Source organism: Rana temporaria, chromosome 8, assembly GCF_905171775.1.
Source record: "Rana temporaria chromosome 8, aRanTem1.1, whole genome shotgun sequence".
Taxonomy (NCBI): Eukaryota; Metazoa; Chordata; class Amphibia; order Anura; family Ranidae; genus Rana; species Rana temporaria.
This window is the reverse complement of record NC_053496.1, coordinates 174,142,881-174,163,739: the sequence shown is the minus strand read 5'-3', so window position 1 is coordinate 174,163,739 and position 20,859 is coordinate 174,142,881. Positions and strand designations below refer to the sequence as shown.

At 44.0% G+C, this 20,859-nt stretch overlaps 1 protein-coding gene across 1 annotated transcript in view; it reads left to right on the top strand.

The window, feature by feature from the left end:
* Positions 1-19,906, top strand: part of LOC120909445 (NACHT, LRR and PYD domains-containing protein 3-like) — a 41,958-nt gene extending 22,052 nt beyond the window's left edge. Inside the window, exons 7-15 of the mRNA XM_040321220.1 lie at positions 1,031-2,699; positions 6,337-6,444; positions 8,384-8,551; positions 10,475-10,645; positions 12,366-12,536; positions 14,094-14,264; positions 15,727-15,897; positions 17,561-17,641; positions 19,477-19,906. Coding sequence (XP_040177154.1) covers positions 1,031-2,699; positions 6,337-6,444; positions 8,384-8,551; positions 10,475-10,645; positions 12,366-12,536; positions 14,094-14,264; positions 15,727-15,897; positions 17,561-17,641; positions 19,477-19,540 — 2,774 coding nt within the window. The 3' untranslated portion in view covers positions 19,541-19,906. The remainder of the gene's footprint in view (positions 1-1,030; positions 2,700-6,336; positions 6,445-8,383; positions 8,552-10,474; positions 10,646-12,365; positions 12,537-14,093; positions 14,265-15,726; positions 15,898-17,560; positions 17,642-19,476) is intronic.
* The last annotated feature ends 953 nt before the right edge of the window (positions 19,907-20,859 follow it).

Below are 20,859 nucleotides of genomic sequence, written 5' to 3'. Positions count from 1 at the left end.
GACAGTGGAGGTTCTTTTGTGTGGACCTCCGCTTCAATTTCATGGTGAGCCGCATCCGTATTATGGTTGCCCTCAAAGGGCTGGTTTTATCTGTAAGACTAGATGTCTACAGCATCCCCCTTTACATCGGATATCAAGAACCCCCCACCCTCAGAAGCCAAGAGCACCCCCTTATCTTGTGCTGCTTTTGGGGAGAAGCTGGGGGCAGAGATGGGAAAAATAAAGTGAAGGGTCTGGAAGAGCACCAGAGGAGGGCTGGAGTCTGCTGAATGCTGAGACCAGGGGAGGCAAGGGGGTTCTGCTGCTGCACAGAGAGACACAGGATCTGTAGGAGAAGTTCTGTCTTACTTTCTACTGCTGACTGCTGAGACAGGGGGCAGAGACAAGCCTCTCTGTGGCTCAGGATCTGGTGGAGATGTTCTGTCCTCTCTTGTGCTGGCTGCTGTGACAAGGTAAGGACGAGACAAGGGAGGTGCCACAGCGGCAGGAGAGGTGCGAGGGACTAATGAAACGGCCTGGCGGCTGGATTTGGCCCTTGGGCCTTGTGTTTGACACATGTGGTCTAGAAGAACATCAAAGAATCTATAGGTCATGGTCATTTCTTGGCCATGGTCATTTCTTGGCCATGGTCGCAATCAGGTATCCTATCATGTTGAGTATACTACAGGGTCCAAGGAACATCTCCTAATAATCCACAAACTGTATATATTGGATAATCATGACTGTACTAACTACTTTTCTTTATAAATAGCTTTTATTACCAGAAGCCAAAAATATCAACGCTATTCTCTACAAGATATTTATTATGCATAAGAAAAGACTGTGTGGATGGGCTGTGGGATTGTGTCAATGGACAAATGTGATTTGCTTTTGATATTAGTTTGAGAGGTTGCTTATATTATTTATATATCATTTCAGGTGCATTTCATGTTCTGATGTAGATAAAAGCCTTCTACACAGGCTTTATATTGTTGCTGTTAACGATTATAGATGTTTGATCATTCCTTCTTATTTTTTTGGTCTTCAGCAGATTTCAGAAAAAGGTACATGACTTTAATGAAAGAAAGATATCAGATTCATAGAGATGGAAATGCCTGCCTAGATAAGAGGTACACCAAACTATTAATAATAAAGAAACAGCGGAATATGAAGGAGAGAGAACATGAAATCATAAGCCTGGGCCAAAGACATTTAGAGATTATGGATGAACGGTCTTCAAGTCAATATTCCCCCATCACCATTGAAAGGCTGTTCGATCCAGATGAAGATGGCATAGTCCCCAAAATTGTTGTGCTGCAAGGACCTGCCGGGGTTGGAAAAACCATGACCTCCCGGAAAATCATTCTGGAATGGGCCAATGGGACTTTTTACCAAGACCAATTTAATTTCATGTTTTACATGAGCTGTAGGGAGCTTAACACCCTGAGTGGAGACATAAGCCTAGCTGGACTTTTACGTAAATTATGCCAAATCAGTTGTGAAAGAGACTTTCTCAAGTCAATCCTAGGTGATCCTCCAAAACTACTTTTCCTTGTGGATGGATTTGATGAGTTGAGATGGACTTTAGTTAGCGATACAGAGGTTTGCGAAGATCCTTTTCAGGAGACCAGCAAGGAAATCCTTTTAAATAGTATCTTCAGACAATCCTTTCTTCAGGGAGCTTCCCTAATCATCACCACAAGGCCATACTCACTGGAACAACTAAGCAGACTTTTTCTCTCTCCCCGACATGTTGAAATTCTGGGGTTCCTGGGAAGTGACCGTGAGCAATTTTTCTATGGTTTCTTTCCAGCAAAAGAAGAAGCCGAGTTTGCTCTCAGTATTGTGAAGGACAACGATTGCCTCTTTACCATGTGTTCCATCCCGATTACTTGTTGGATTGTATGCACGGTAATAAAACAACAGATGTCAGAGAGACAAAGAGAAATCGATTGTAAAACCAGCACATCGATCTACCTGCTATACCTGAAGAGTTTAATTAAATACCACTGTAGGAGTTCCAACCAACCACTCATTAAATGTGTTAGGAAAATTTGCACGTTAGCCAACGAAGGTGTCTGGAGTCAGAAAATCCTGTTCGGGGAAGATGACCTCCAAAGACACGAACTCTCAATAAAAGACATTGAGTCGATCTTTCTAAATGAAAACATTTTTCAAAGAGACTTTGAAACTCAAACCTGTTACAGTTTCATCCATCTGACTGTCCAGGAGTTCTTTGCTGCCCTCTACTATGTGGTGGGAAATAAAAACAAAATAATTTCTATGGCCTCTGCAAAAAATGCCCCAATAAAGAAGCTTCTGGAAGAAGGGAAGAACAAGTCACACTTAGAATTAACAACACAGTTCCTGTTTGGCCTTTTCGGTGAAAAACAACAAAAAGAAACAGGGAAATTTCTGGGCTATGATCAGTTTTCCTTTAGGGAAAATTCTGTGATGGTGGATTGGCTGATAAAGAACCATTACAGAGTGAGTTTCAAGTACTTAAATGAGACTCAGGATGAGGATTTAATCGGACGGGTAATGTCTCACTTTCCAGCTATAACGGTTGTCAATCCAGGACATACCTTTGACTACAGGGCTTTGTCTTACTGTTTAAAGAACAGCAGAAGCGAGCACCAAATTAGTTTTATTAACTGCAAAATAGGCCCCAAAACACGGGTCCTTTTGTCTTCAGCTCTCCACAAGTGTTCAAGTGTTCGGTAAGTGTGTATTCTGACTCTGATTGTTGTGAAGCGATCTATCCATTGTGAGACCTCTATGCCTGGCCTGTATAAGCAGATATAATCACTGAGGACAATCCTCATCAGATAGCTTGAACTCACCAAGTACCAATTCTATTCGCAGAGGTGCTTTTATTCCGAACATCGGGTTACAGCAGATGACAGGTTACAACAGATGAATAGGTTGTGATACTTATGCAGTCAAAAGATGATATTGTCTGTAGCTTACTATGCAGAATACATGAGCCCACGTTACATGTGGCCTGTTAGCTTCAGCCATGACAGAGGAAATACAATCTCGGGAAGAAGGGTGGAGCATTACATAGAAAGGAAGTGTGTCATAAATCAAGGAAACATAGAAATACAAATGCATTAACACAAAAGGTCACTAGATGGTAGCATGTGAACTAAACATAACGTCCATAGAAAATGGTTCAGAGAAACAATATATATATATAACAATTCTGCGCCCCATTGGGGCGGCACAGTGTGTGTCATTATTATATAGAATGTAAAATGCAGCATTATCCCTTTAAAAATAAATCAATGGCATTATAATCTGTCATATAGCTTTAAATCTCTCATTGATGTCCAAAGAAAATAGACAAAAAGATCTGTAGGTAGATAATTGTTCATAGAGAGATATTACAGTCCATAATCCTCAAGTATATCAATAGTTGTGTATAAGAAATGAAGTTGATGAATAGATTCCTTCACCGAAACCTCCACATCACTCACGCAGACCCTTACCAGAAATCAATAGCTAAACAGCCAAACAGCACAGTTTGTATATAAGGAACCAGGCAAGATCAAAGCACAATGGCATCCTGCAGGGCATCATCCACGATCCGATGTTACAGGAAATGCTTATATACTCACCAGGTCATCATATGCATAAAACAAAAGGAAACAGTCTCGTCATGGTGTGGTACTTTAAAACCAAACACATTTTAATCCAGCAATGCACTTACATTCAAAACGCCAAGTGACAGCATGTATACTATATTACCAAAAGTATTGGCACACTTGCTTTTACACGCACATGAACTTTAATGGCATCCCAGTCTTAGTCTGTAGGGTTCAATATTGAGTTGGCCCACCCTTTGCAGCTATTACAGCTTCAACTCTTTTGGAAAGGCTGTCCACAAGGTTTAGGAGTGTGTCTATGGGAATGTTTGACCATTCTTCCAGAAGAAATGTTAGGCACTGATGTAGGACAAGAAGGCCTGGCTTGCAGTCTCCTCTCTAATTCATCCCAAAGGTGTTCTATTGGGTTGAGGTCAGGACTCTGTGCCAACCAGTCAAATTCCTCCACCCCAAACTCGCTCATCCATATCTTTATGGTCCTTGCTTTGTGCACTGTCCAAATCATTTGGTGGAGGGGGGATTATGGTGTGAGGTGTTTTTTAGGGGTTGGGTTTTTCCCTTTAGTTCCAGTGAAGGGAACACATAAAGGGGTTGTAAACCCTCAAGGATTTTCACCTTAATGCATTAAGGTGAAAAACCTTTTGTAGTGCAGCAGCCCTCCAAAGCCCCCTTTTACTCACCTAAACCCGATCGTTCCAGCTACGGGGACGAGCAGAGCAGCTCCAGCCGCTGTCTTGGGTCGTCATTGGCTGGATTGATAGCAGCTGGAGCATTGTCACTGCTGTCAATCAAAGCCAGTGACACAGGATCCGGGGTGGGGCCGAGTCCTGCTGTCTGTGTCAATAGATGCAGCAGCAGGACTCGGGAGCGTGCCCCCAGGGAATGTGGGTCTCTGAGGGGGCACTCCAGAAGAGGAGGAGGAAAAAATGCCGCTGGGGGACCCTTGCACAGAGGAGGTAAGTATGACATGTTTTTTTTTTTTTTAAAACAACAAACCTTTACAACCCCTTTAAAGCGTCAGCATACCAAGACATTTTGGGCAATTTCATGCTCCCAACTTTGTGGGAACAGTTTGAGGATGGCCCCATTCCTGTTCCAACATGACTGAGGACCAGTGCACAAAGGAAGGTGTGAAGAGTTGAGAGTTTTTGGGATGTGGTTGTGAAGTACAGGGTTATTGGCTCGCCGGTCTGCTGTAAATAAGTTAGGGTTAGGGTGTGCAAATTATTTGCCTTGCCCCGGACCCTGACAACCCATGCAGCCCCTCAGGAGTCTGGAATCCTTCTTGGCAAAGAAAGAACAATCTGCTTGGGCCTCCTGCACATTATTATTATTATTATTATTATACAGGGTTTATATGGCGCCAACAGTTTGCACAGCACTTTTTGGATGCCTCCTTCCAGGGATTGGCTGAGGTATAATAAATATTCAACTGATCATCTGAATCTCCCTCACTATGCTCTGGAAGCTTTTCGCAGAGGCATAGGCGAAGCACTCAAATTCTCAGCTCAAGAATCTAGATCAGACCACAACAGTCAACAACCACTCCACTCACTACAGTGGAGCCACAAATTATCCACTTGCCGTCGCCACACCGTCGAAATACGTCCACAAGGTGGCTCTCCTAGGCGAGACCACGTAATATGACGTCCTGCCTATTAGCCGCCACTAGGGGCGCACGCGCGCCGCCGGAGGCGCGCGCCCCCCGCTCGCCCCCGACTCCCGTGCCCGGCGGGCGCGATCGCCGCCGGGCACACGCGATCGCTCGGTACAGAGCGGGGAACGGGAGCTGTGTGTGTAAACACACAGCTCTCGTTCCTGACAGCAGGGGAAATGCTGATTTTCTGTTCATACAATGTATGAACAGAAGATCAGTGTTTCCCCTAGTGAGGCCACCCCCCCCCCCCCCCACAGTAAGAACACACCCAGGCATACTTAACCCCTTCCCCGCCCCCTAGTGTTAACCCCTTCACTGCCAGTGGCATTTATATAGTAATCTAATGCATTTTTATAGCACTGATCGCTATAAAAATGCCAATGGTCCCAAAAATGTGTCAAAAATGTCCGAAGTGTCCGCCATAATGTCGCAATACCGCCATTACTAGTAAAAAAAATATTAATAAAAATGCCATAAAAATACCCCCTATTTTGTAAACGCTATAACTTTTGCGCAAACCAATCAATAAAGGCTTATTGCGATTTTTTTTTACGAAAAATATGTAGAAGAATACGTATCGGCCTAAACTGAGGAAAAAAAATGTTTTTTTATATATTTTTGGGGGATATTTATTACAGCAAAAAGTAAAAAATATTCATTTTTTTCAAAATTGTCGTTCTATTTTTGTTTATAGCGCAAAAAATAAAAAACGCAGAGGTGATCAAATACCACCAAAAGAAAGCTCTATTTGTGGGAAAAAAAGGACGCCAATTTTGTTTGGGAGCCACGTCGCACGACCGCGCAATTGTCTGTTAAAGCGACGCAGTCCCGAATCGCAAAAAGTACTCTGGTCTTTGGGCAGCAATATGGTCCGGGGGGTAAGTGGTTATATTTACAGAGCAGCCTAACCAGAAGGGCACTATACAAAATAACCATTTACAGAGGTAAAAACTAACATAATGAAATTGAGTGATACTGCAATGTATTTTTTTTCTTGTGATACAGTAATCTTTTTTAATTTGGACTCACAATATCTTATAACATCAGATTATGCGTTCAATAAGCATTAATTTCCTTCTCATTCTATTTCAGATTTAGACACTGCTTTATTCTGGGCAATGAAGGTGATGAAAAGTTGCCTTATACCAACTCCAGTCTTTCAGGTTTATTTAATTCTCAATGTGGAATTCAGACACTACAGTACGTATGCTCAAGTAGGATCACACTTTCAGAATTTCTCCTACAGTTAGGCCTAGTATACGCTATTCGTTTTTTTGTTGAACCCAGCGGGCTGAACGGACAAAAAAACTGAAGAGGTCGGGAAAGCCTAGTACACACAGGCCGAACATCGGGCAGCATCGGCTGGTTTAACGAAGACCGTCCGACATTCCGCCAATGTGTATGGTAGTTGGTCTGACAGAAGCCGGCTGTTCAAAAAAGGTCTACCTAACAGCATCCAATCAGCGCTCTTAACCTATGGCTGGGAGCGATGACCGGTGTGTTCTGGCAGGGGGGACTGCTTCCCCCCCAGGCAATAAACACCGGTCAGCGCTCTCAGCCAATGTTCGGATGTTGATTGGGAGATCTTTTTCGGTCATGCCCCAAAATGACAGAAGCCGGCTAAACATCTGCTGGGCCTGCTGCCACACACTAGTGTGTACTAGGTTTTACTGCTTGCTGGAAAGGGACTGAGCATGGCATACACACACTCAGATATATCCTGTACAGTTGCTCAGTTATATACATGCACACACATATATATATACACACTGAGATACATACATGCACTCAGATATACATAAGCATGCATAAATACACTAGACACAACCACAACACACTATGGGGGGGAATACATACATATGTAGCCTGGTAATGGGCAGCCAGCTTCTCTCCTCCCCTCTCTGTCTTGATGTTCCCTCATTCACTCACAGCCCAGTCCGTGCAACTTCTTCCTCTTCCCGCCCACACTCACTCACTGCTCCTCTCCACTAGATCAGACTGTCAGAGTGAACAGTCCTGACAGGCCTCCAGTAGGGTGACCACATTCCCAAAAAGCCATTTAAGGGACCCCTTTCCCAAAAATCAGCTTGTGCATTAATGAATCACAGCACAGCTGGGGCAGCGGATGCACGCTCTACCCAGAAGAACTGATCACGCCCCCAAAAAAGCCAGCCGCATCGCCACTTTACTCATTGACAGCACTTGTTCTGACTGGCTGAGACCTTGTTCCAACGCTGGCTTTACACTGCCCTGCTGTTATTAGACACAAGAGGTGGGATTTATGATTTCTCCAATCACAAGCAGGGGGCGGGGATTGTTCCTCTCCAGACATTCCCGAGCCAGGATAAGTGCTGTCAGTGAGTAAAGCGGCGATGTGGTGGCCTTTTTTGGGGGCAACAGATAGAGGGGAGGGGGGTGGCTGTGTCAGCTTCATTCCGGGACACTGTATCGTCCTGGAATGAAGGTGCTCGGGACCTGGGACAGACCTGCAAAATGCGGGACTGTCCCGGGCAATCCGGGACACGTGGTCACCCAAGCCTCCAGTAGCCAAAACTATAAGCAGAGCATCGGCAACTGCGGCCAGGAGGTTCTGTATCCCTCCACAGAGACAAACAGTCCCTTGTAACTAGGGATGTTTGCAGCCAGACAACTACAAATATGTAAAGATAGGTGACTTTCTGTTACATGTGATAGATGCTAGATTCTGATTAAGCTTTCATGGAGGGTGTTGGAAGACTTTATGAGGGTTCATTGGTGTCCGGGTGTCAGGCAGTCAGAATCCCGGACAGAGTTTGTAAAAACCAGACTGTCCGGGTGAATTCCGGACAGGTGGCAACCCTATCCGCACCCCACCCAGTAGTAGCCGGGGCCGGAGAGTAAGACTTGACAGGCTGTGAGGCGGCGGCGATGGGCAGAGTCACTGATTGTCGCCATTACTAGAGAAAAAAAAATGTCCCTGGATTTCATTTAAAAAATATGGTCACCTTAATTTAAAAGCAAAATGGAAGGATGAGGTAAGTGAAGGAGGACTGCACTAAGGTAAAGGAAGCTATTTAGGGAAAAAAAATTCTCTAATTATGAATGTGTATGTCCCTTTTTCGGCCATAATATGATACTGGGTTTCCTCATCACTTTGCAGGTTGTATGAATGTAGCCTGAAGTCATATTGCTGTGAAGATCTGTGTCCTGTGATTGCAAACAAGTCTCTGGCCAGGCTGAGCCTCTCACGTAATTATCTGCAAGACTCTGGAATAAAACTTCTATGCAAGGGGTTAACAGACAAGGATTGCGTTCTGCAGGAACTGAGGTGAGAATTATACTGATCACCTAATATTCTGCAGGGCTCTCTGTGGTGATGCTGAGCATGCAAACGATTTCCAGGACAGATCGGGACATAAAAAAAAGAAAAAAACTTTTAACCACTTAGCGACTGGCCTATAGCAGTTTTACTGTGCGCAGGATCACGTATATAAACGTGATTCTGCACTTTCGGGTAGCAGGTGCAAATCTACGCTGCCGGTGACTCACTCTGGCTGTGATTATACACAGCCAATCGGTAGGTACCACAGACTTGATGTCCACTGGCACTTGCTGATCGTTTGGTACAGAGGCAGAATGGCAGACTGCCTATGTAAACAAGGCAGATTGCCATTCTGTCAGTAGGGTAGGCATGGATCCTGTGTTACTGCAAAGCATAAACACCAATCCATGCCCTCCCCCTCGAAAAGCACCCCCCACACTGTAAAAAAAACACTACTCAGGCACACAGTTAACCCTTCGATCGCCCCTGGTGTTAACCCCATCCCAGCCAGTGTCATTAGTACAGTGACAGTGCATATTTTTTTAGCACTGATCACTGTATTAGCGTCACTGGTCCCCAAAAAAGTGTTGAAAGTGTCAGTGTCCGATTGTCCGCCGCAATCCCGCTAAAAATCGTTGATCGCCGACCATTACTAGTATCCTTTTTTTTTAAGTCCCTAAATTTCTCCCATAGTTTGTAGACGTTATAACTTTTGCGCAAACCAATCAATATACACTTTTTACCAAAAATATGTAGCAGAATACATATTGGCCTAAATTGATGAAGACATTTTATTTTTTACATTTTTTTATTTGATATGTTGTATAGCAGAAAGTAAAAGATTTTTTATTTTGTTTTTCAAAATTGTCGTTCTTTTTTTGCTTATAACGCAAAAACTAAAAACGATGATGATCCAATACCACCAAAAGAAATCTCTATTTGTGGGAAAAAAGGACATACATTTTATTTGGGTACAGCGTCGCACGACTACACAACTGTCAGTTAAATTTACCCAGTGCCATATCGCAAAAAATGGCCTGGTCAGGAAAGGGCATACATTTTCCAGAGAGGTGATCCACAGGATGAGTCAATCCAAAGTATGTGTCACATGCCCCTACATTTGATTGGCTGTCCAGGCCTGGAAAATAAAACTGTTAAGAGGCAGCAATTATACTTCTGTGTGCAGGGCTCAGAATCTGGGCTGTATTTTGCTAGGGCTGAAGTGAGAATTATATTGTCAATGAGATAATAAGCTACAGGATATGGGAATAAATATTTGCGTTTACAAGTCCCTCATGTAGGTTGTATGCTGCAGGACCTGGAGTGATAATTATATGAAAAATAATATATAATATATTGACAGAATACCAGCACTTTGGTAAATCCACAAGCAAGTAGCCTTTATTTAAGAAGAACAAAACGTAAAATCCACACAATGGACCAACGCGTTTCGACCGTTAACCCTAGCAAACCTCCCTTTGTGTGGATTTTATGCTTTGTTATTCTTAAATAAAGGCTACTTTCTTTTGCATTTTATCAAAGTGCCGCCATTTTATCAAGATTCAGTCTTTACAGGGCTCACAGTGGCCAACAGCCTGAGCACCGATGTATTCACTCAATTTAATTAGGGAGAGGAGGTGACAACACTGTTTGGTTTTCAATAATATATAATAACCTGGAACAAAGCTGTACATACATATATATATATATATATATATATATATATATATATATATATATATATATATATATATATATATTGTCACTCATCATCACAAAGTTTATTTGATGTTTTTAACTTAACGTTCAATGTGTTTTATTGATCAAAGTTTGCATTTGAATCCAACAAAAAATTGTAAGATGTTTGTTAATTTTTTCTTTTAACTAGAAAAAGATTATGACAATATAAAATTCTTCATATCTCTTTAGCCTGTATGAATGTGGTTTGACATCAAACTGTTGCGCTGACCTCTGCTCTTTTATTACTACAAACCGAACTCTGACCATGCTGGATCTGTCCAAGAACACACTGGATGACTTTGGATTAAAAGTTCTGTGTGAGGGACTTAGACATCCAGGTTGTACTGTACAGGATCTGAGGTGAGGCTTATGAGGATCTCAGACATTCGGGAGCTAAGATGTGAATTATAAAAATATCTATATTGATGTTATATCCCATCACTCTTTGTAAAAACTGACTATATAACTCTTTTTATCTACACTAATGCCGTGTACACACGGTCGGAATTTCCGTCAAGAAAGGTTCTAGGTGAGCTTTTGGTCGTGGAAATTCTGACCGTGTGTAGGCTCCATCCATTTCCGACAACAAAAATTTGAGAGCATGCTTGGAAGCATTAAACTTAGATTTACTCGGCTCATCGCAGTGTCACCGCGTTCTTGACGTTCGCAATTTCAGACAACATTTGTGTGACCGTGTGTATGCAAGCCAAGTTTGATGAAAATTCTGTCGGAAAAAAATCCAAATTCCGATGTACGCGACATTAGGCCCTATTCACACCTATTTTTTTATTTCATGAGGCATGCATAGGGCAGCCTGTGGATTTCGTTGAACTTTTTCCCTGGTTTGTGTGTTTTACTGTGTTTGTCGAACATTTTTCCACATTAATGGCACTGCATACTGTATGAAACCTGTTTTTCACGCATTCCCACAACACACATATGTGAATGGAACTTAAACACTTCAGTTTGTTCTGCTACGTATTTCTCTTTTTTTTTTGTCCTTCAGGCTAAGTTTACATCTATGCAGTTGCGTTTGATGCAGTTTTCCCATGCATTTTGAAAACGCATTTTTTGATGGGTTTGGTTGTTAAGGAGTGAGCGGCCACCGCATCCATAACAACCTATGACTCATCAGCTGTCAGCAGGATTCCCTGCTGACAGCTGAATATAAATAAAACAATGTCGGTGTTCTGTCCAAACTCCAACCTGTCTCCAATAATGTCACTTCCAGTGACTCTTACAGTACACTATATAATGAGTGGACATTGTTAGTCCACCCGCTATTAACCGTCAACATGGCTGCCTCAAAGGCAGCGACAACTTTTTTCCCCCTTAGCCGCTGTTCTGTTAAAACAGCTAACTCGTTGTGTACCGTAGTGTACACGCTTTGGCTGTCCTGTCAAAACAGCTAACTTGTCAAAATCTCCAATTACTACTGCTGGAGAGTCACCAGAAGTGAGGTGGTTGCAGATTTCGATGAGTTGGCTGTTTTGACAGAACAACGGCATTAAAAAAAAAATAAAAACAAAAAAAAGTGTGGGGGGCCCTCCCCTAATCCATTCCAAGGCCTTCAGAGTTGGTATGGATTTTAAAAGGGAACCCTATGCCAAAGGTAAAAAAAAAAAAGCGTGGTACCCCCTCCCATATCAATACCAGGCCCTCAGGTCTGGTATGGATTTTGAGGGGAACCCCACACCAAAATGTAATTATAAAATGGTGTGGGGGTTTCCCCGAAAATCCATACCAGACCCTTATCCGAGCATGCAGCCCAGCAGGCCACAAAAGGGGTGGGGGTGTACGAGTCAACGCCCCCCCCTCCTGAAGCATACCAGGCCACATGCCCTCGACACCATGTTGATGGGGACAAGAGCCTTTTCCCCAGATGCAGCCCCCCCCCCCCAATGTGAATGCAAAAACGCAAATTGCACTAAAATGGACTAAAAGAATGCATAGGTGTGAACCAGCCCATAATCCTTTTCCTGTTTACATTCCTCTATGCTCGACCCCATATGATTTGTTATTATTGTTAGGAATATCTGTAAATTTTAGTGATGTCTAAAGCTGATTCTTTCCTCTTCAGATTTGAGGCGTGTCAATTCCTCCCATCCTACTGTGAAGATCTTGCCAACATTATTACTGCAAGCCGATCTTTGAAATCCATTAACTTATCATCAAATGACCTGCAGGATTCTGGAGTAAAATATCTGTGCCAGGGGCTCCAACATCCTGAATGTGCCCTGCAGGAGTTGAGGTGAGATGTACAAACTATGGGCCAGATTCAGATAGGTTAGCGGATCTTTAGATCCGCGTAACCTATCTGATTTACGTTACGCCATCGCTATTTTTTGAAGCAAGTGCTTTATTCAGAAAGCACTTGCCTCTAAACTTGCGGCGGCGTATCGTAATTTCCCCGGCGGAATTCAAATTCTGCGGCTAGGGGGCGTGTAGTATTTAAATCAGGCGCGTTCCCGCGCCGATCGAACAGCGCATGCGCCGTCCGCAAATTTACCCAGCGTGCATTGCTCCAAATGACGTCGCAAGGACGTCATTGGTTTCGACGTTAACGTAAATTACGTGCGCCCGTATTCGCGAACGACTTACGCAAACAACGTAAAAAATTCAAATCTCGGCACGAGAACGACGGCCATACTTAACATAACTTTCCAGCGGAAAAAGCCGAACGCAAACGACGTAAAAAAAAAGCGCCGGGCGGTCGTTCGTTTCTGAATCGGCGTAAATGCTCATTTGCATATCCGACGTGTAAAAGATATGGAAGCGCCACCTATCGGCCGGCCTGGAATTGCAGCTTAAGATCCGACGGTGTAACACAGTTACCACCTGTCGGATCTTAGGCATATCTATGCGTAACCTGATTCTATGAATCAGGCGCATAGATACGACGACCGGACTCAGAGATACGACGGCGTATCAGGAGATACGCCGTCGTATCTTCTTTATGAATCCGGCCCTATATCTTGTCATGAAGGTGTTGGGAGCCCCATCCTCGTTTTACCTTGTTGGTGGCACTGTGGTTTGGTGGTCGAAAGGATATAATTTCATTTTCAGTAGACAAAAGTGGAAGTCTCAACTCATGGACTTCTCCCCTTAATTACCACCTGTGCCAGGGTGTTGGAGATGTTACCCTTTGTTTCCCCACTCCTCTTGTGTGTGTATATTGAAAAAGAAAAGCGCCATCTAGTGGGCAGTTTATTAAAAATGTTGGAACTCACAGTACATACAGGTATATGGCCAAATGCAAAATCTACATGGGTGTCCCCGTCCCGCCAATGATAGCAAATGACAGCTGCTGGAGGTGCTCACAGGGCTTTAAGAGAAGTTTCGGGCTCGCCGCTACATCTCCTCCAGCCTTGTAAGCACCTCCAGCAGCCTTGATTTACTATCATTGGCGGGACCGGCACACCTATGTAGATATTGCATTTGGGCAGCTATGTACTGTGAGTTCTAACATTTTTAATAAACTGCCCACCAGATGACACTTTCCCCTTTCTATACACACACACACACACACACACACACAGCAGTGGGGAAATCACATGCAATTCAGTCAGGAATCACATTGCATTCGTGTTCAAATCGCATGTAGTTCTTAGCCATGTGATTTGCGCCCATTCATTTTTTATGGACGCAAATCGCAAAGTATTGGTTTCAGTATCGAGAGCATTCCTAGTTCTAATGGATACCTGTTCGTTTTCCTGTTTTTTTAGATGTTTCTAGTTTATTTCCTCTTTCTAAGTAAGGAGTTTAGAACATGTGGTTGTAAACACAAATCATTTTCTTCATTCCGGAGGTTGATGTACTGTGGCCTAACATCGTCCTGCTGTGATGATCTTCGCTCCATTCTCATTGCCAATCGAACGCTGATCAAACTTCTGTTAAAAGGAAATACCCTGGGGAATGCTGGAATAAAGCTTATGTGTGACGGACTCAAACATCCAGGTTGTACCTTGCAGGAGTTGAGGTGAGAATTACACTATAGACCAGGGGTAGGCGACCTTAAAGCGGTGGAGATCTACCTAAACAACATGGGAGAAGTCACAGATCACCGGGCACAGTGTTGCATCATCACATCTGATTTAAACCTCTAATTACTGTACTGCCGTGTCACAATCGTGTGCATTGCACAGCAATCATGGGTTTAAATCAGGTGGTGAGGAGGCAACATATCGCTCGTCAAACACACGGATCGCTTTTCAGAGGTGCAGCAGCGCCTCTGCTGCACTTGTGAGTCCTTAGTTGTATTTGACAGCGGCACCCATAGGGCTCGCTCAGAAGTAAAGTTGGGGGTGGTAACACCCTGCGGTTAAAGGGGGTAGTAAACCAACCAATGCATCGCATACTAACACATTATGTCAAAATTAATTAAAGCGGAGTTCCACCCAAAAGTGGAACTTCCTTTTAATCCACTCCTCGCCCCCTTACATGCCACATTTGGCATGTAATTTTTTTGGGGGGGGAGTGGGGGCTTGAGGAGGAGTGGGACTTGCTGTCTCACTTCCTCCTTCCGCCCAGGGACCGCTTAGGCGATACGTCATATCGCCTACGGCAGCCCCTCTCTGTAGGTGATCGCCTGGGACACGTGACAGGTCCCAGGTGATCGCCTGTCCAATTAGGTAGCACAGCGCTGCTTGCGCATGCTGCGCAGTGAGTGCCCGGCCGTGAAGCCGAAAGCTGTCACGGCCGGGGTGCCCACAGTTAGGATGGAGGCGCTGGCGGGGAGGGGGGAGAGGAGCGGGTGTTCCGTGCGCGCGGTGCGTCGCTAGACAGTGGAGCAGGTAAGTGTATGTTTATTAAAATCCTGCAGCTATGCTTTTTGTAGTTGCTGACTTTTAATAAACATAAAAAAAGCTGAAACTCTGCTTTAAGAATAAAGCCTTCCAGCGGTGCACTGTTACCGCTGATAAGGCTCCCATCTTCACCCGATGTTCCTTCTGGGTTGCGGACTCCGGCTGTGTGAGTGGTTGTGTGAGTGGCTTGAGCCGTGATGACGTCACGCACAGGAACTGCCGCTTACGGCAAAGGTCTCTAAGCAACGGATCAGGAGGCCTTTCCTTCAGAGCTCATGCTCCGGTGACGTCACTGGCTGCATATACACTAAATATCTCCTAAATGGTACATGTTTAGGAGATGTTTACAGTACCTATAGGTAAGCCTGACTGATGTGAATGGATAATAAAAATGTAAAGCGCTGCATAAATTGACCTTGCCATATGATGCCCTGTAATAAATAAACAAACCTCTAGCAACCTCTGAAGGAACCCTAGGATTCCATGAAAGCCATTCTAGAAGAGATGAGAATTATACTATAAATGATATCATAATCTGCAGGTCTCTGGAATAAACTTCAGTACTGGTTTTGGACATCGTTTTCACAACATATTATCCCAACAACAATTTATGTGCTTATAACAATCTTTCCGCAGACTGGAGTCTTGTGGACTGACATCATATCGCTGTGAGGACATTCGGTCCGTTATTACTACAAACCGGTCTCTCGTCAAACTAGACCTGACTTTGAATCATCTGAGTGACTCTGGAATAGAATCTCTATGTGAAGGACTTGGACACCCAGGCTGTATTCTGCAGGAACTGCTGTAAGAACTGTATCATTGTTTATATTAAAGTGTAGTTCCACCCTAAAAATGAACTTTCTATTAACAGCTTTCCTTTAACGCAGGGGTGGCCAACCAGTGGCCAGCGGAGCCCTTTGATGTGGCCCGCGACCTCCTGCTCTGGAATGGCGGGTTGGAAAGCCCAGATCGCAGATTGCCGACCCGTCATACCACAGCATCAGTGGTGTGAATGAAGCTGGTGGTAGAGGAAGAAAGTGGCTGCGGAGCAGAGCCCCATAAGCCAATGTTTCCTCTACAGCACTGGCTTTTGCCACAGGTGGAGTCTATGGCAAAGTTCAGCTAACCTGCAGGATAGACACAGGTGCACTACGCTGAACCCGCAGTGTGGGTAAACCGCAGCACATTAGTGTGAAAGCAGTCTTAGGCCCTTTTCACACAACCAGCCCGACCAAATGGGACCCTCAATTCACCTCTTCAGAGAGTCAGGTGTCCGTTTACTCCCGCCTACCTCCAATTGGAAAACAGAAGGGAATTCATCCCCTTCCATCAGGGCGGATCAGAGGGCCTAAAGAGTAGCCGTGACCTGTCATCCGCCCGCTCCGCTCATTGTGGCCGGCGACTGGTTACGAAGTTGCTTAAGTGGCCCTCACTCTTCAAAAGGTTGGGCACCCCTGCTTTAATGTAAAAAAAATAAATAAAAAAAACAATTTTTTACTCACTTCTATCTAGCTGTTACTAGGCAGTATTCGTAATCTGCCTAGTTCCTGGTTCTAGATGGTCCAACTTCCTGTCCTAAGACCCCATTGCCTCTTGGGAAATGATGACACTCATTTCCCAGGATTCTCTGGGCATTACTGTGCCTAAAAATTGCCCAGCATGCACCTCTCCCTGAAAACCATGAAGAAAAAGGAACTGGGCTTCACATGCCCACACATATGATGGATACGGCCACAACATGAGCTGGAGGATAGATATAAAGCAAGTGTTTGCAATGATTTCTGGAACGATTGTGGAGCTATTAATATTTTTTAGGGATTATTAAATGTAATTAATGTTAGCTTGCAAAAAAAATAACAAATTATGCCCGGAACCCCGCTTTAAAATGATTCTGTCATTAAAAATAAAAGTGCTGGTCAGGGTCTGGATTTGAACCACCTGGGACCTCTGTGGTTTCTTGTTGTGCCACAACAATGCTGAGATGCTGGGCAACTCCCTGCATGGTCCCTTGGACCACCTTGCCTTGTATCTTGTTTCTGGTGAACCTTGAACTCTTTGCTGCTTCCATGAACTTACTGGTTTGGGCCATGTCTCTGCTGTTGAAAAAAATATATGAATTTGGTCAAAACTAACGCAATAATCGAGTTACATAAAAAAATGATAACTGTGACCATTATACTCTACAGGTTCTCTGCTTTAAAAATATGTAATGTTTTGGGGGGGGTTAAGTAAAATTCAGGCCTAAAATGTGAACTTTAATGTTTCACTGGCAGCAAAGGGTTAAGGCTGCTATTCAGCCAACAGGAAATTGTGACTCAAGGGTAGCACAGACATGTTCCAGAGAAGGTAGAGGTGTTCTGGTGATTAATTCAGAATATTGCCCAGTATGTTGAGACATAACATTTCATCTTTAAACTCGCCAAACAATATCACATCGTCTTATTTATCTCTTTTTTTTTCTTCTCAGGATCACTAAAGAAAACCTAACAAGGAATTTGGTTTCGGATTTAGAAAATGAAAAGCCAAAAAAGACATTTCTGCCAAAATGGTACTGATTTTCTCTGCCATACGTATTAGATTTATACATGTCCTTTTTCCACATTGGAGCATTTTTAAAAATGTGGTATTTTCTCCCTTATTTAGCTTTACTTAGTTTGCTGAGGAGTACAATGGCGGAACCGAGAAGCCATCTGAGGTCTGACAGTTGCCAGTCTACTGCCTGACTTCATTCTAATATTGTGTAATCTCTCGGAATCTAATATTGAGTAGGTCTCCTATTTGGCACCAAAACAGCCCTGATCCATCGAGGCATAGATATACCATTAGACCTCTGATGGTATGCTCTGGTATCTGGCACCAAGTCGTCAGTAGCAAGTCCTGTAAGTTGTGAGGTGGGTCCTCCGTGGAGCTAGGGTTGCCACCTGTCCAGGATTCACCCGGACAATCCGGGTTTCGAATTGGGTGTCCAGGTTTCAGACTGCCTGAAACCTGAACACAATATTCATAATGGACTGTGGCTCCCCAAGTAACCAAGTACCACAACCGCCAAGTGCATAGGGGTGCGCACGGGCCCCATCCCCATATACGGACAGGAGAGGAGAAAGGGCTTGACCTGCTCCTCCTCCCACCACTACCCCTTTGTCTGCCCACCCATACTTCAATCCCTGGCGTTCTGTGCCTCAGAAAAGGTATGTGTAGGCTAGAAAGTTGAAGCTCAGGAACTGGCAGATACATCATGGATGAAAGGTGTTGATACCTGAGCCTCCATCCTCAGGTGACTGAGCTCACCATCCAATGTTTGTGAATAAAGTCTCCCTCACTTCTCTCTTCTGCCTCCAAGCGAGTGAGTACACTAAGGTAAGTGGGACTTAGATGTAAGGGGTGCCCTGTGGACTCTGATGTAAAGGGGGCTTTGGGAATCCTAATTGAAGGTGGAATGCTGGGAACTCTGATGTAAGTCGAAAGTTTGGTGAGCAGAAACCCCCTTCCGTCAGCGTTCTCCATCACATATGAGTTCACAGAGTTCCCGCTTTTTGCCGTGCGTCACTAAAGTGTTCGGGTTTGGCTTGAGGAAAAGGTGGCAACTCTACATGGACCGGACTTGTTATTTTCAGCAAATCCCACAGATGCTCAATTGGATTGAGATATGGAGAATTTAGACACCAAGTCAACACCTCAAACTCCTCAAACCACTCTTGAACCCAAAATAGTTCTTTAACCTGCTGAAAGAGGCCACTGCCATAAGGGATAACCGATTCCATGAAGAGGTGTACTTGGTCACCAACAATGTTTAGGTAGGTGGTACGTGTCAAAGTAACACTTGGCCTCCATATCTCAATCTGAGCGAGCGTCTGTGGGATGTGCTGGAAAAACAAGTCCGATCCATGACAGCCTCACCTCACAGCTTAAAGGAGTAAGTCTGAGTTCACACTGGAGATCACAGCAGCTCACAGCAGGAGTCCGGTGCGTCTCCATTCATCGTTTCAGGTCTGAATTTAGCCTGAATTTTGGGCTGAATTTGGACGTTAAATGGACCAAAAGACGCACTTGGGTCGCTGCGGAGATATGTGAACCGACTCCATATTCGCATAGGTGTGAACCCAGCCTTAAAGGATCTTCTACTGACTGCTTTGTGCCAGATACCACAGCATACCCTCAGAGGTCTAGTGGAGTTCATGCCTCAATGGGCCAGGGATGTTTTGGTAGGAAACTAGGACTATATGCTCCTACCTGGACTGCTAGGCTGACTATGCATATAATTAATCAATATAGTGAGATTTTCCCTGGTGATCCCCATTACTCAACTGATAGAAGAGCTGTGAGAGGGGTGTTTTTGTAGTACAGGGAGAAAATCTTGAATACTTTTTTCCCCTTTCTTTTTAGGTTTTGGAGAAGTAAACCAGGCAACGTGCAGACTGTCGCCTCTCCCAAAGCCCCATCAAAATGAACGTTTTTTTTATGGAATGTTTGAAAACATTTTGAACTTTTAACATTTTTATGGACATTTGATGCTTTTGTAAAATATTTGGCAGCAACGTGAACACAATGGCTGAGCTGTGCACTGGGTACCCGAGTCGAATTGCTTATCAGGTAGATATTTGCCAGCACACCAAGGATCGGCACAGAGTGGCGTCCAAACGAGTAGTTTATTGCATGATTACAACACAAGAAAAGTGCAAAGTTTCGGAGTCACGCAGGACCCCTTCGTCAGGCAGGAACGTGTGCGATGGGAATATGAAACATTACATGAATTGCTTATCAGGATGCTTTCTACATAAAATTTGCTTTTTTTTAAAGAGTTTCCTTCAAGTGATCCAGTCTACTCCCGATTCATGCATTACCTACTACACTGGCCCCAGGGGGCATACATTGTGTGTGACTGTGGTGGGGTCTCCTCTGGTGCAGAAACGTATGTGACTGTCTAAGTGTTCTTCATACGGCCCTGTCAGAGCTATATAAATATATAATAATAAAAATAGTTTGTGATAGTGCTGGGGGAATTAGAGTGTAAGCTCCTCTGGTGCAAAGAATGAAGTGTTTTATGTTCAGCGTTTCGGAATATGTCAAAGCTATATAAATAAGTAAAATAAATAATGGGTACCACACGTAGTTGAGGTTATTGGTCATCCTGATCAGGACGCTGAATCTCGTCTCATAAATGCCTTTGGTACTGGCACTTCCATCCTGAAAAATCTAGCTATGTCGGGTATCTGCTTCTTCAAAATTGTGGGCAGTGAGGAAGCAAAATGTAATTGTTAAGACATTATCCCTCAAGAGATCTATGAATAAAAAATGTATTGTACAAATGTCACAAGTATTCATCTAGCACTCACAAATGCTGGTCGTATTTTTCTTACAGTAGAACTAAAGGCTTAACTTTTTTATTTATTTTTTCATTTTGGATCGAGTAAGGTAGGGTTATAACCCGTCAGATTTTCTTTGCCATCTACCTACCAGTCCTGTGACTGCTAAAGAACATTTTTGGATCTCTGAAAATTCCGAGACCCCACCTCAGGCATTGTGTCCTTCTACCACATACCAGGCCTGTGCTGCTGAGGAACTTTGTTGGATCTCTGGAGATTCCGAGATCCCATGTTAGGCATTGTGTCCCTCTACCACATACCAGTCCTGTGCTACTGAAGGGCTTTGTTGGATCTCTGGAGATTCCGAGACCCCACTTCGGGCATTGTGTCCTTCTACCACATATCAGGCCACCTATGGAGCACGCCCCCCAAACATAGGTTGACGCTCAAATACCGTTAATAC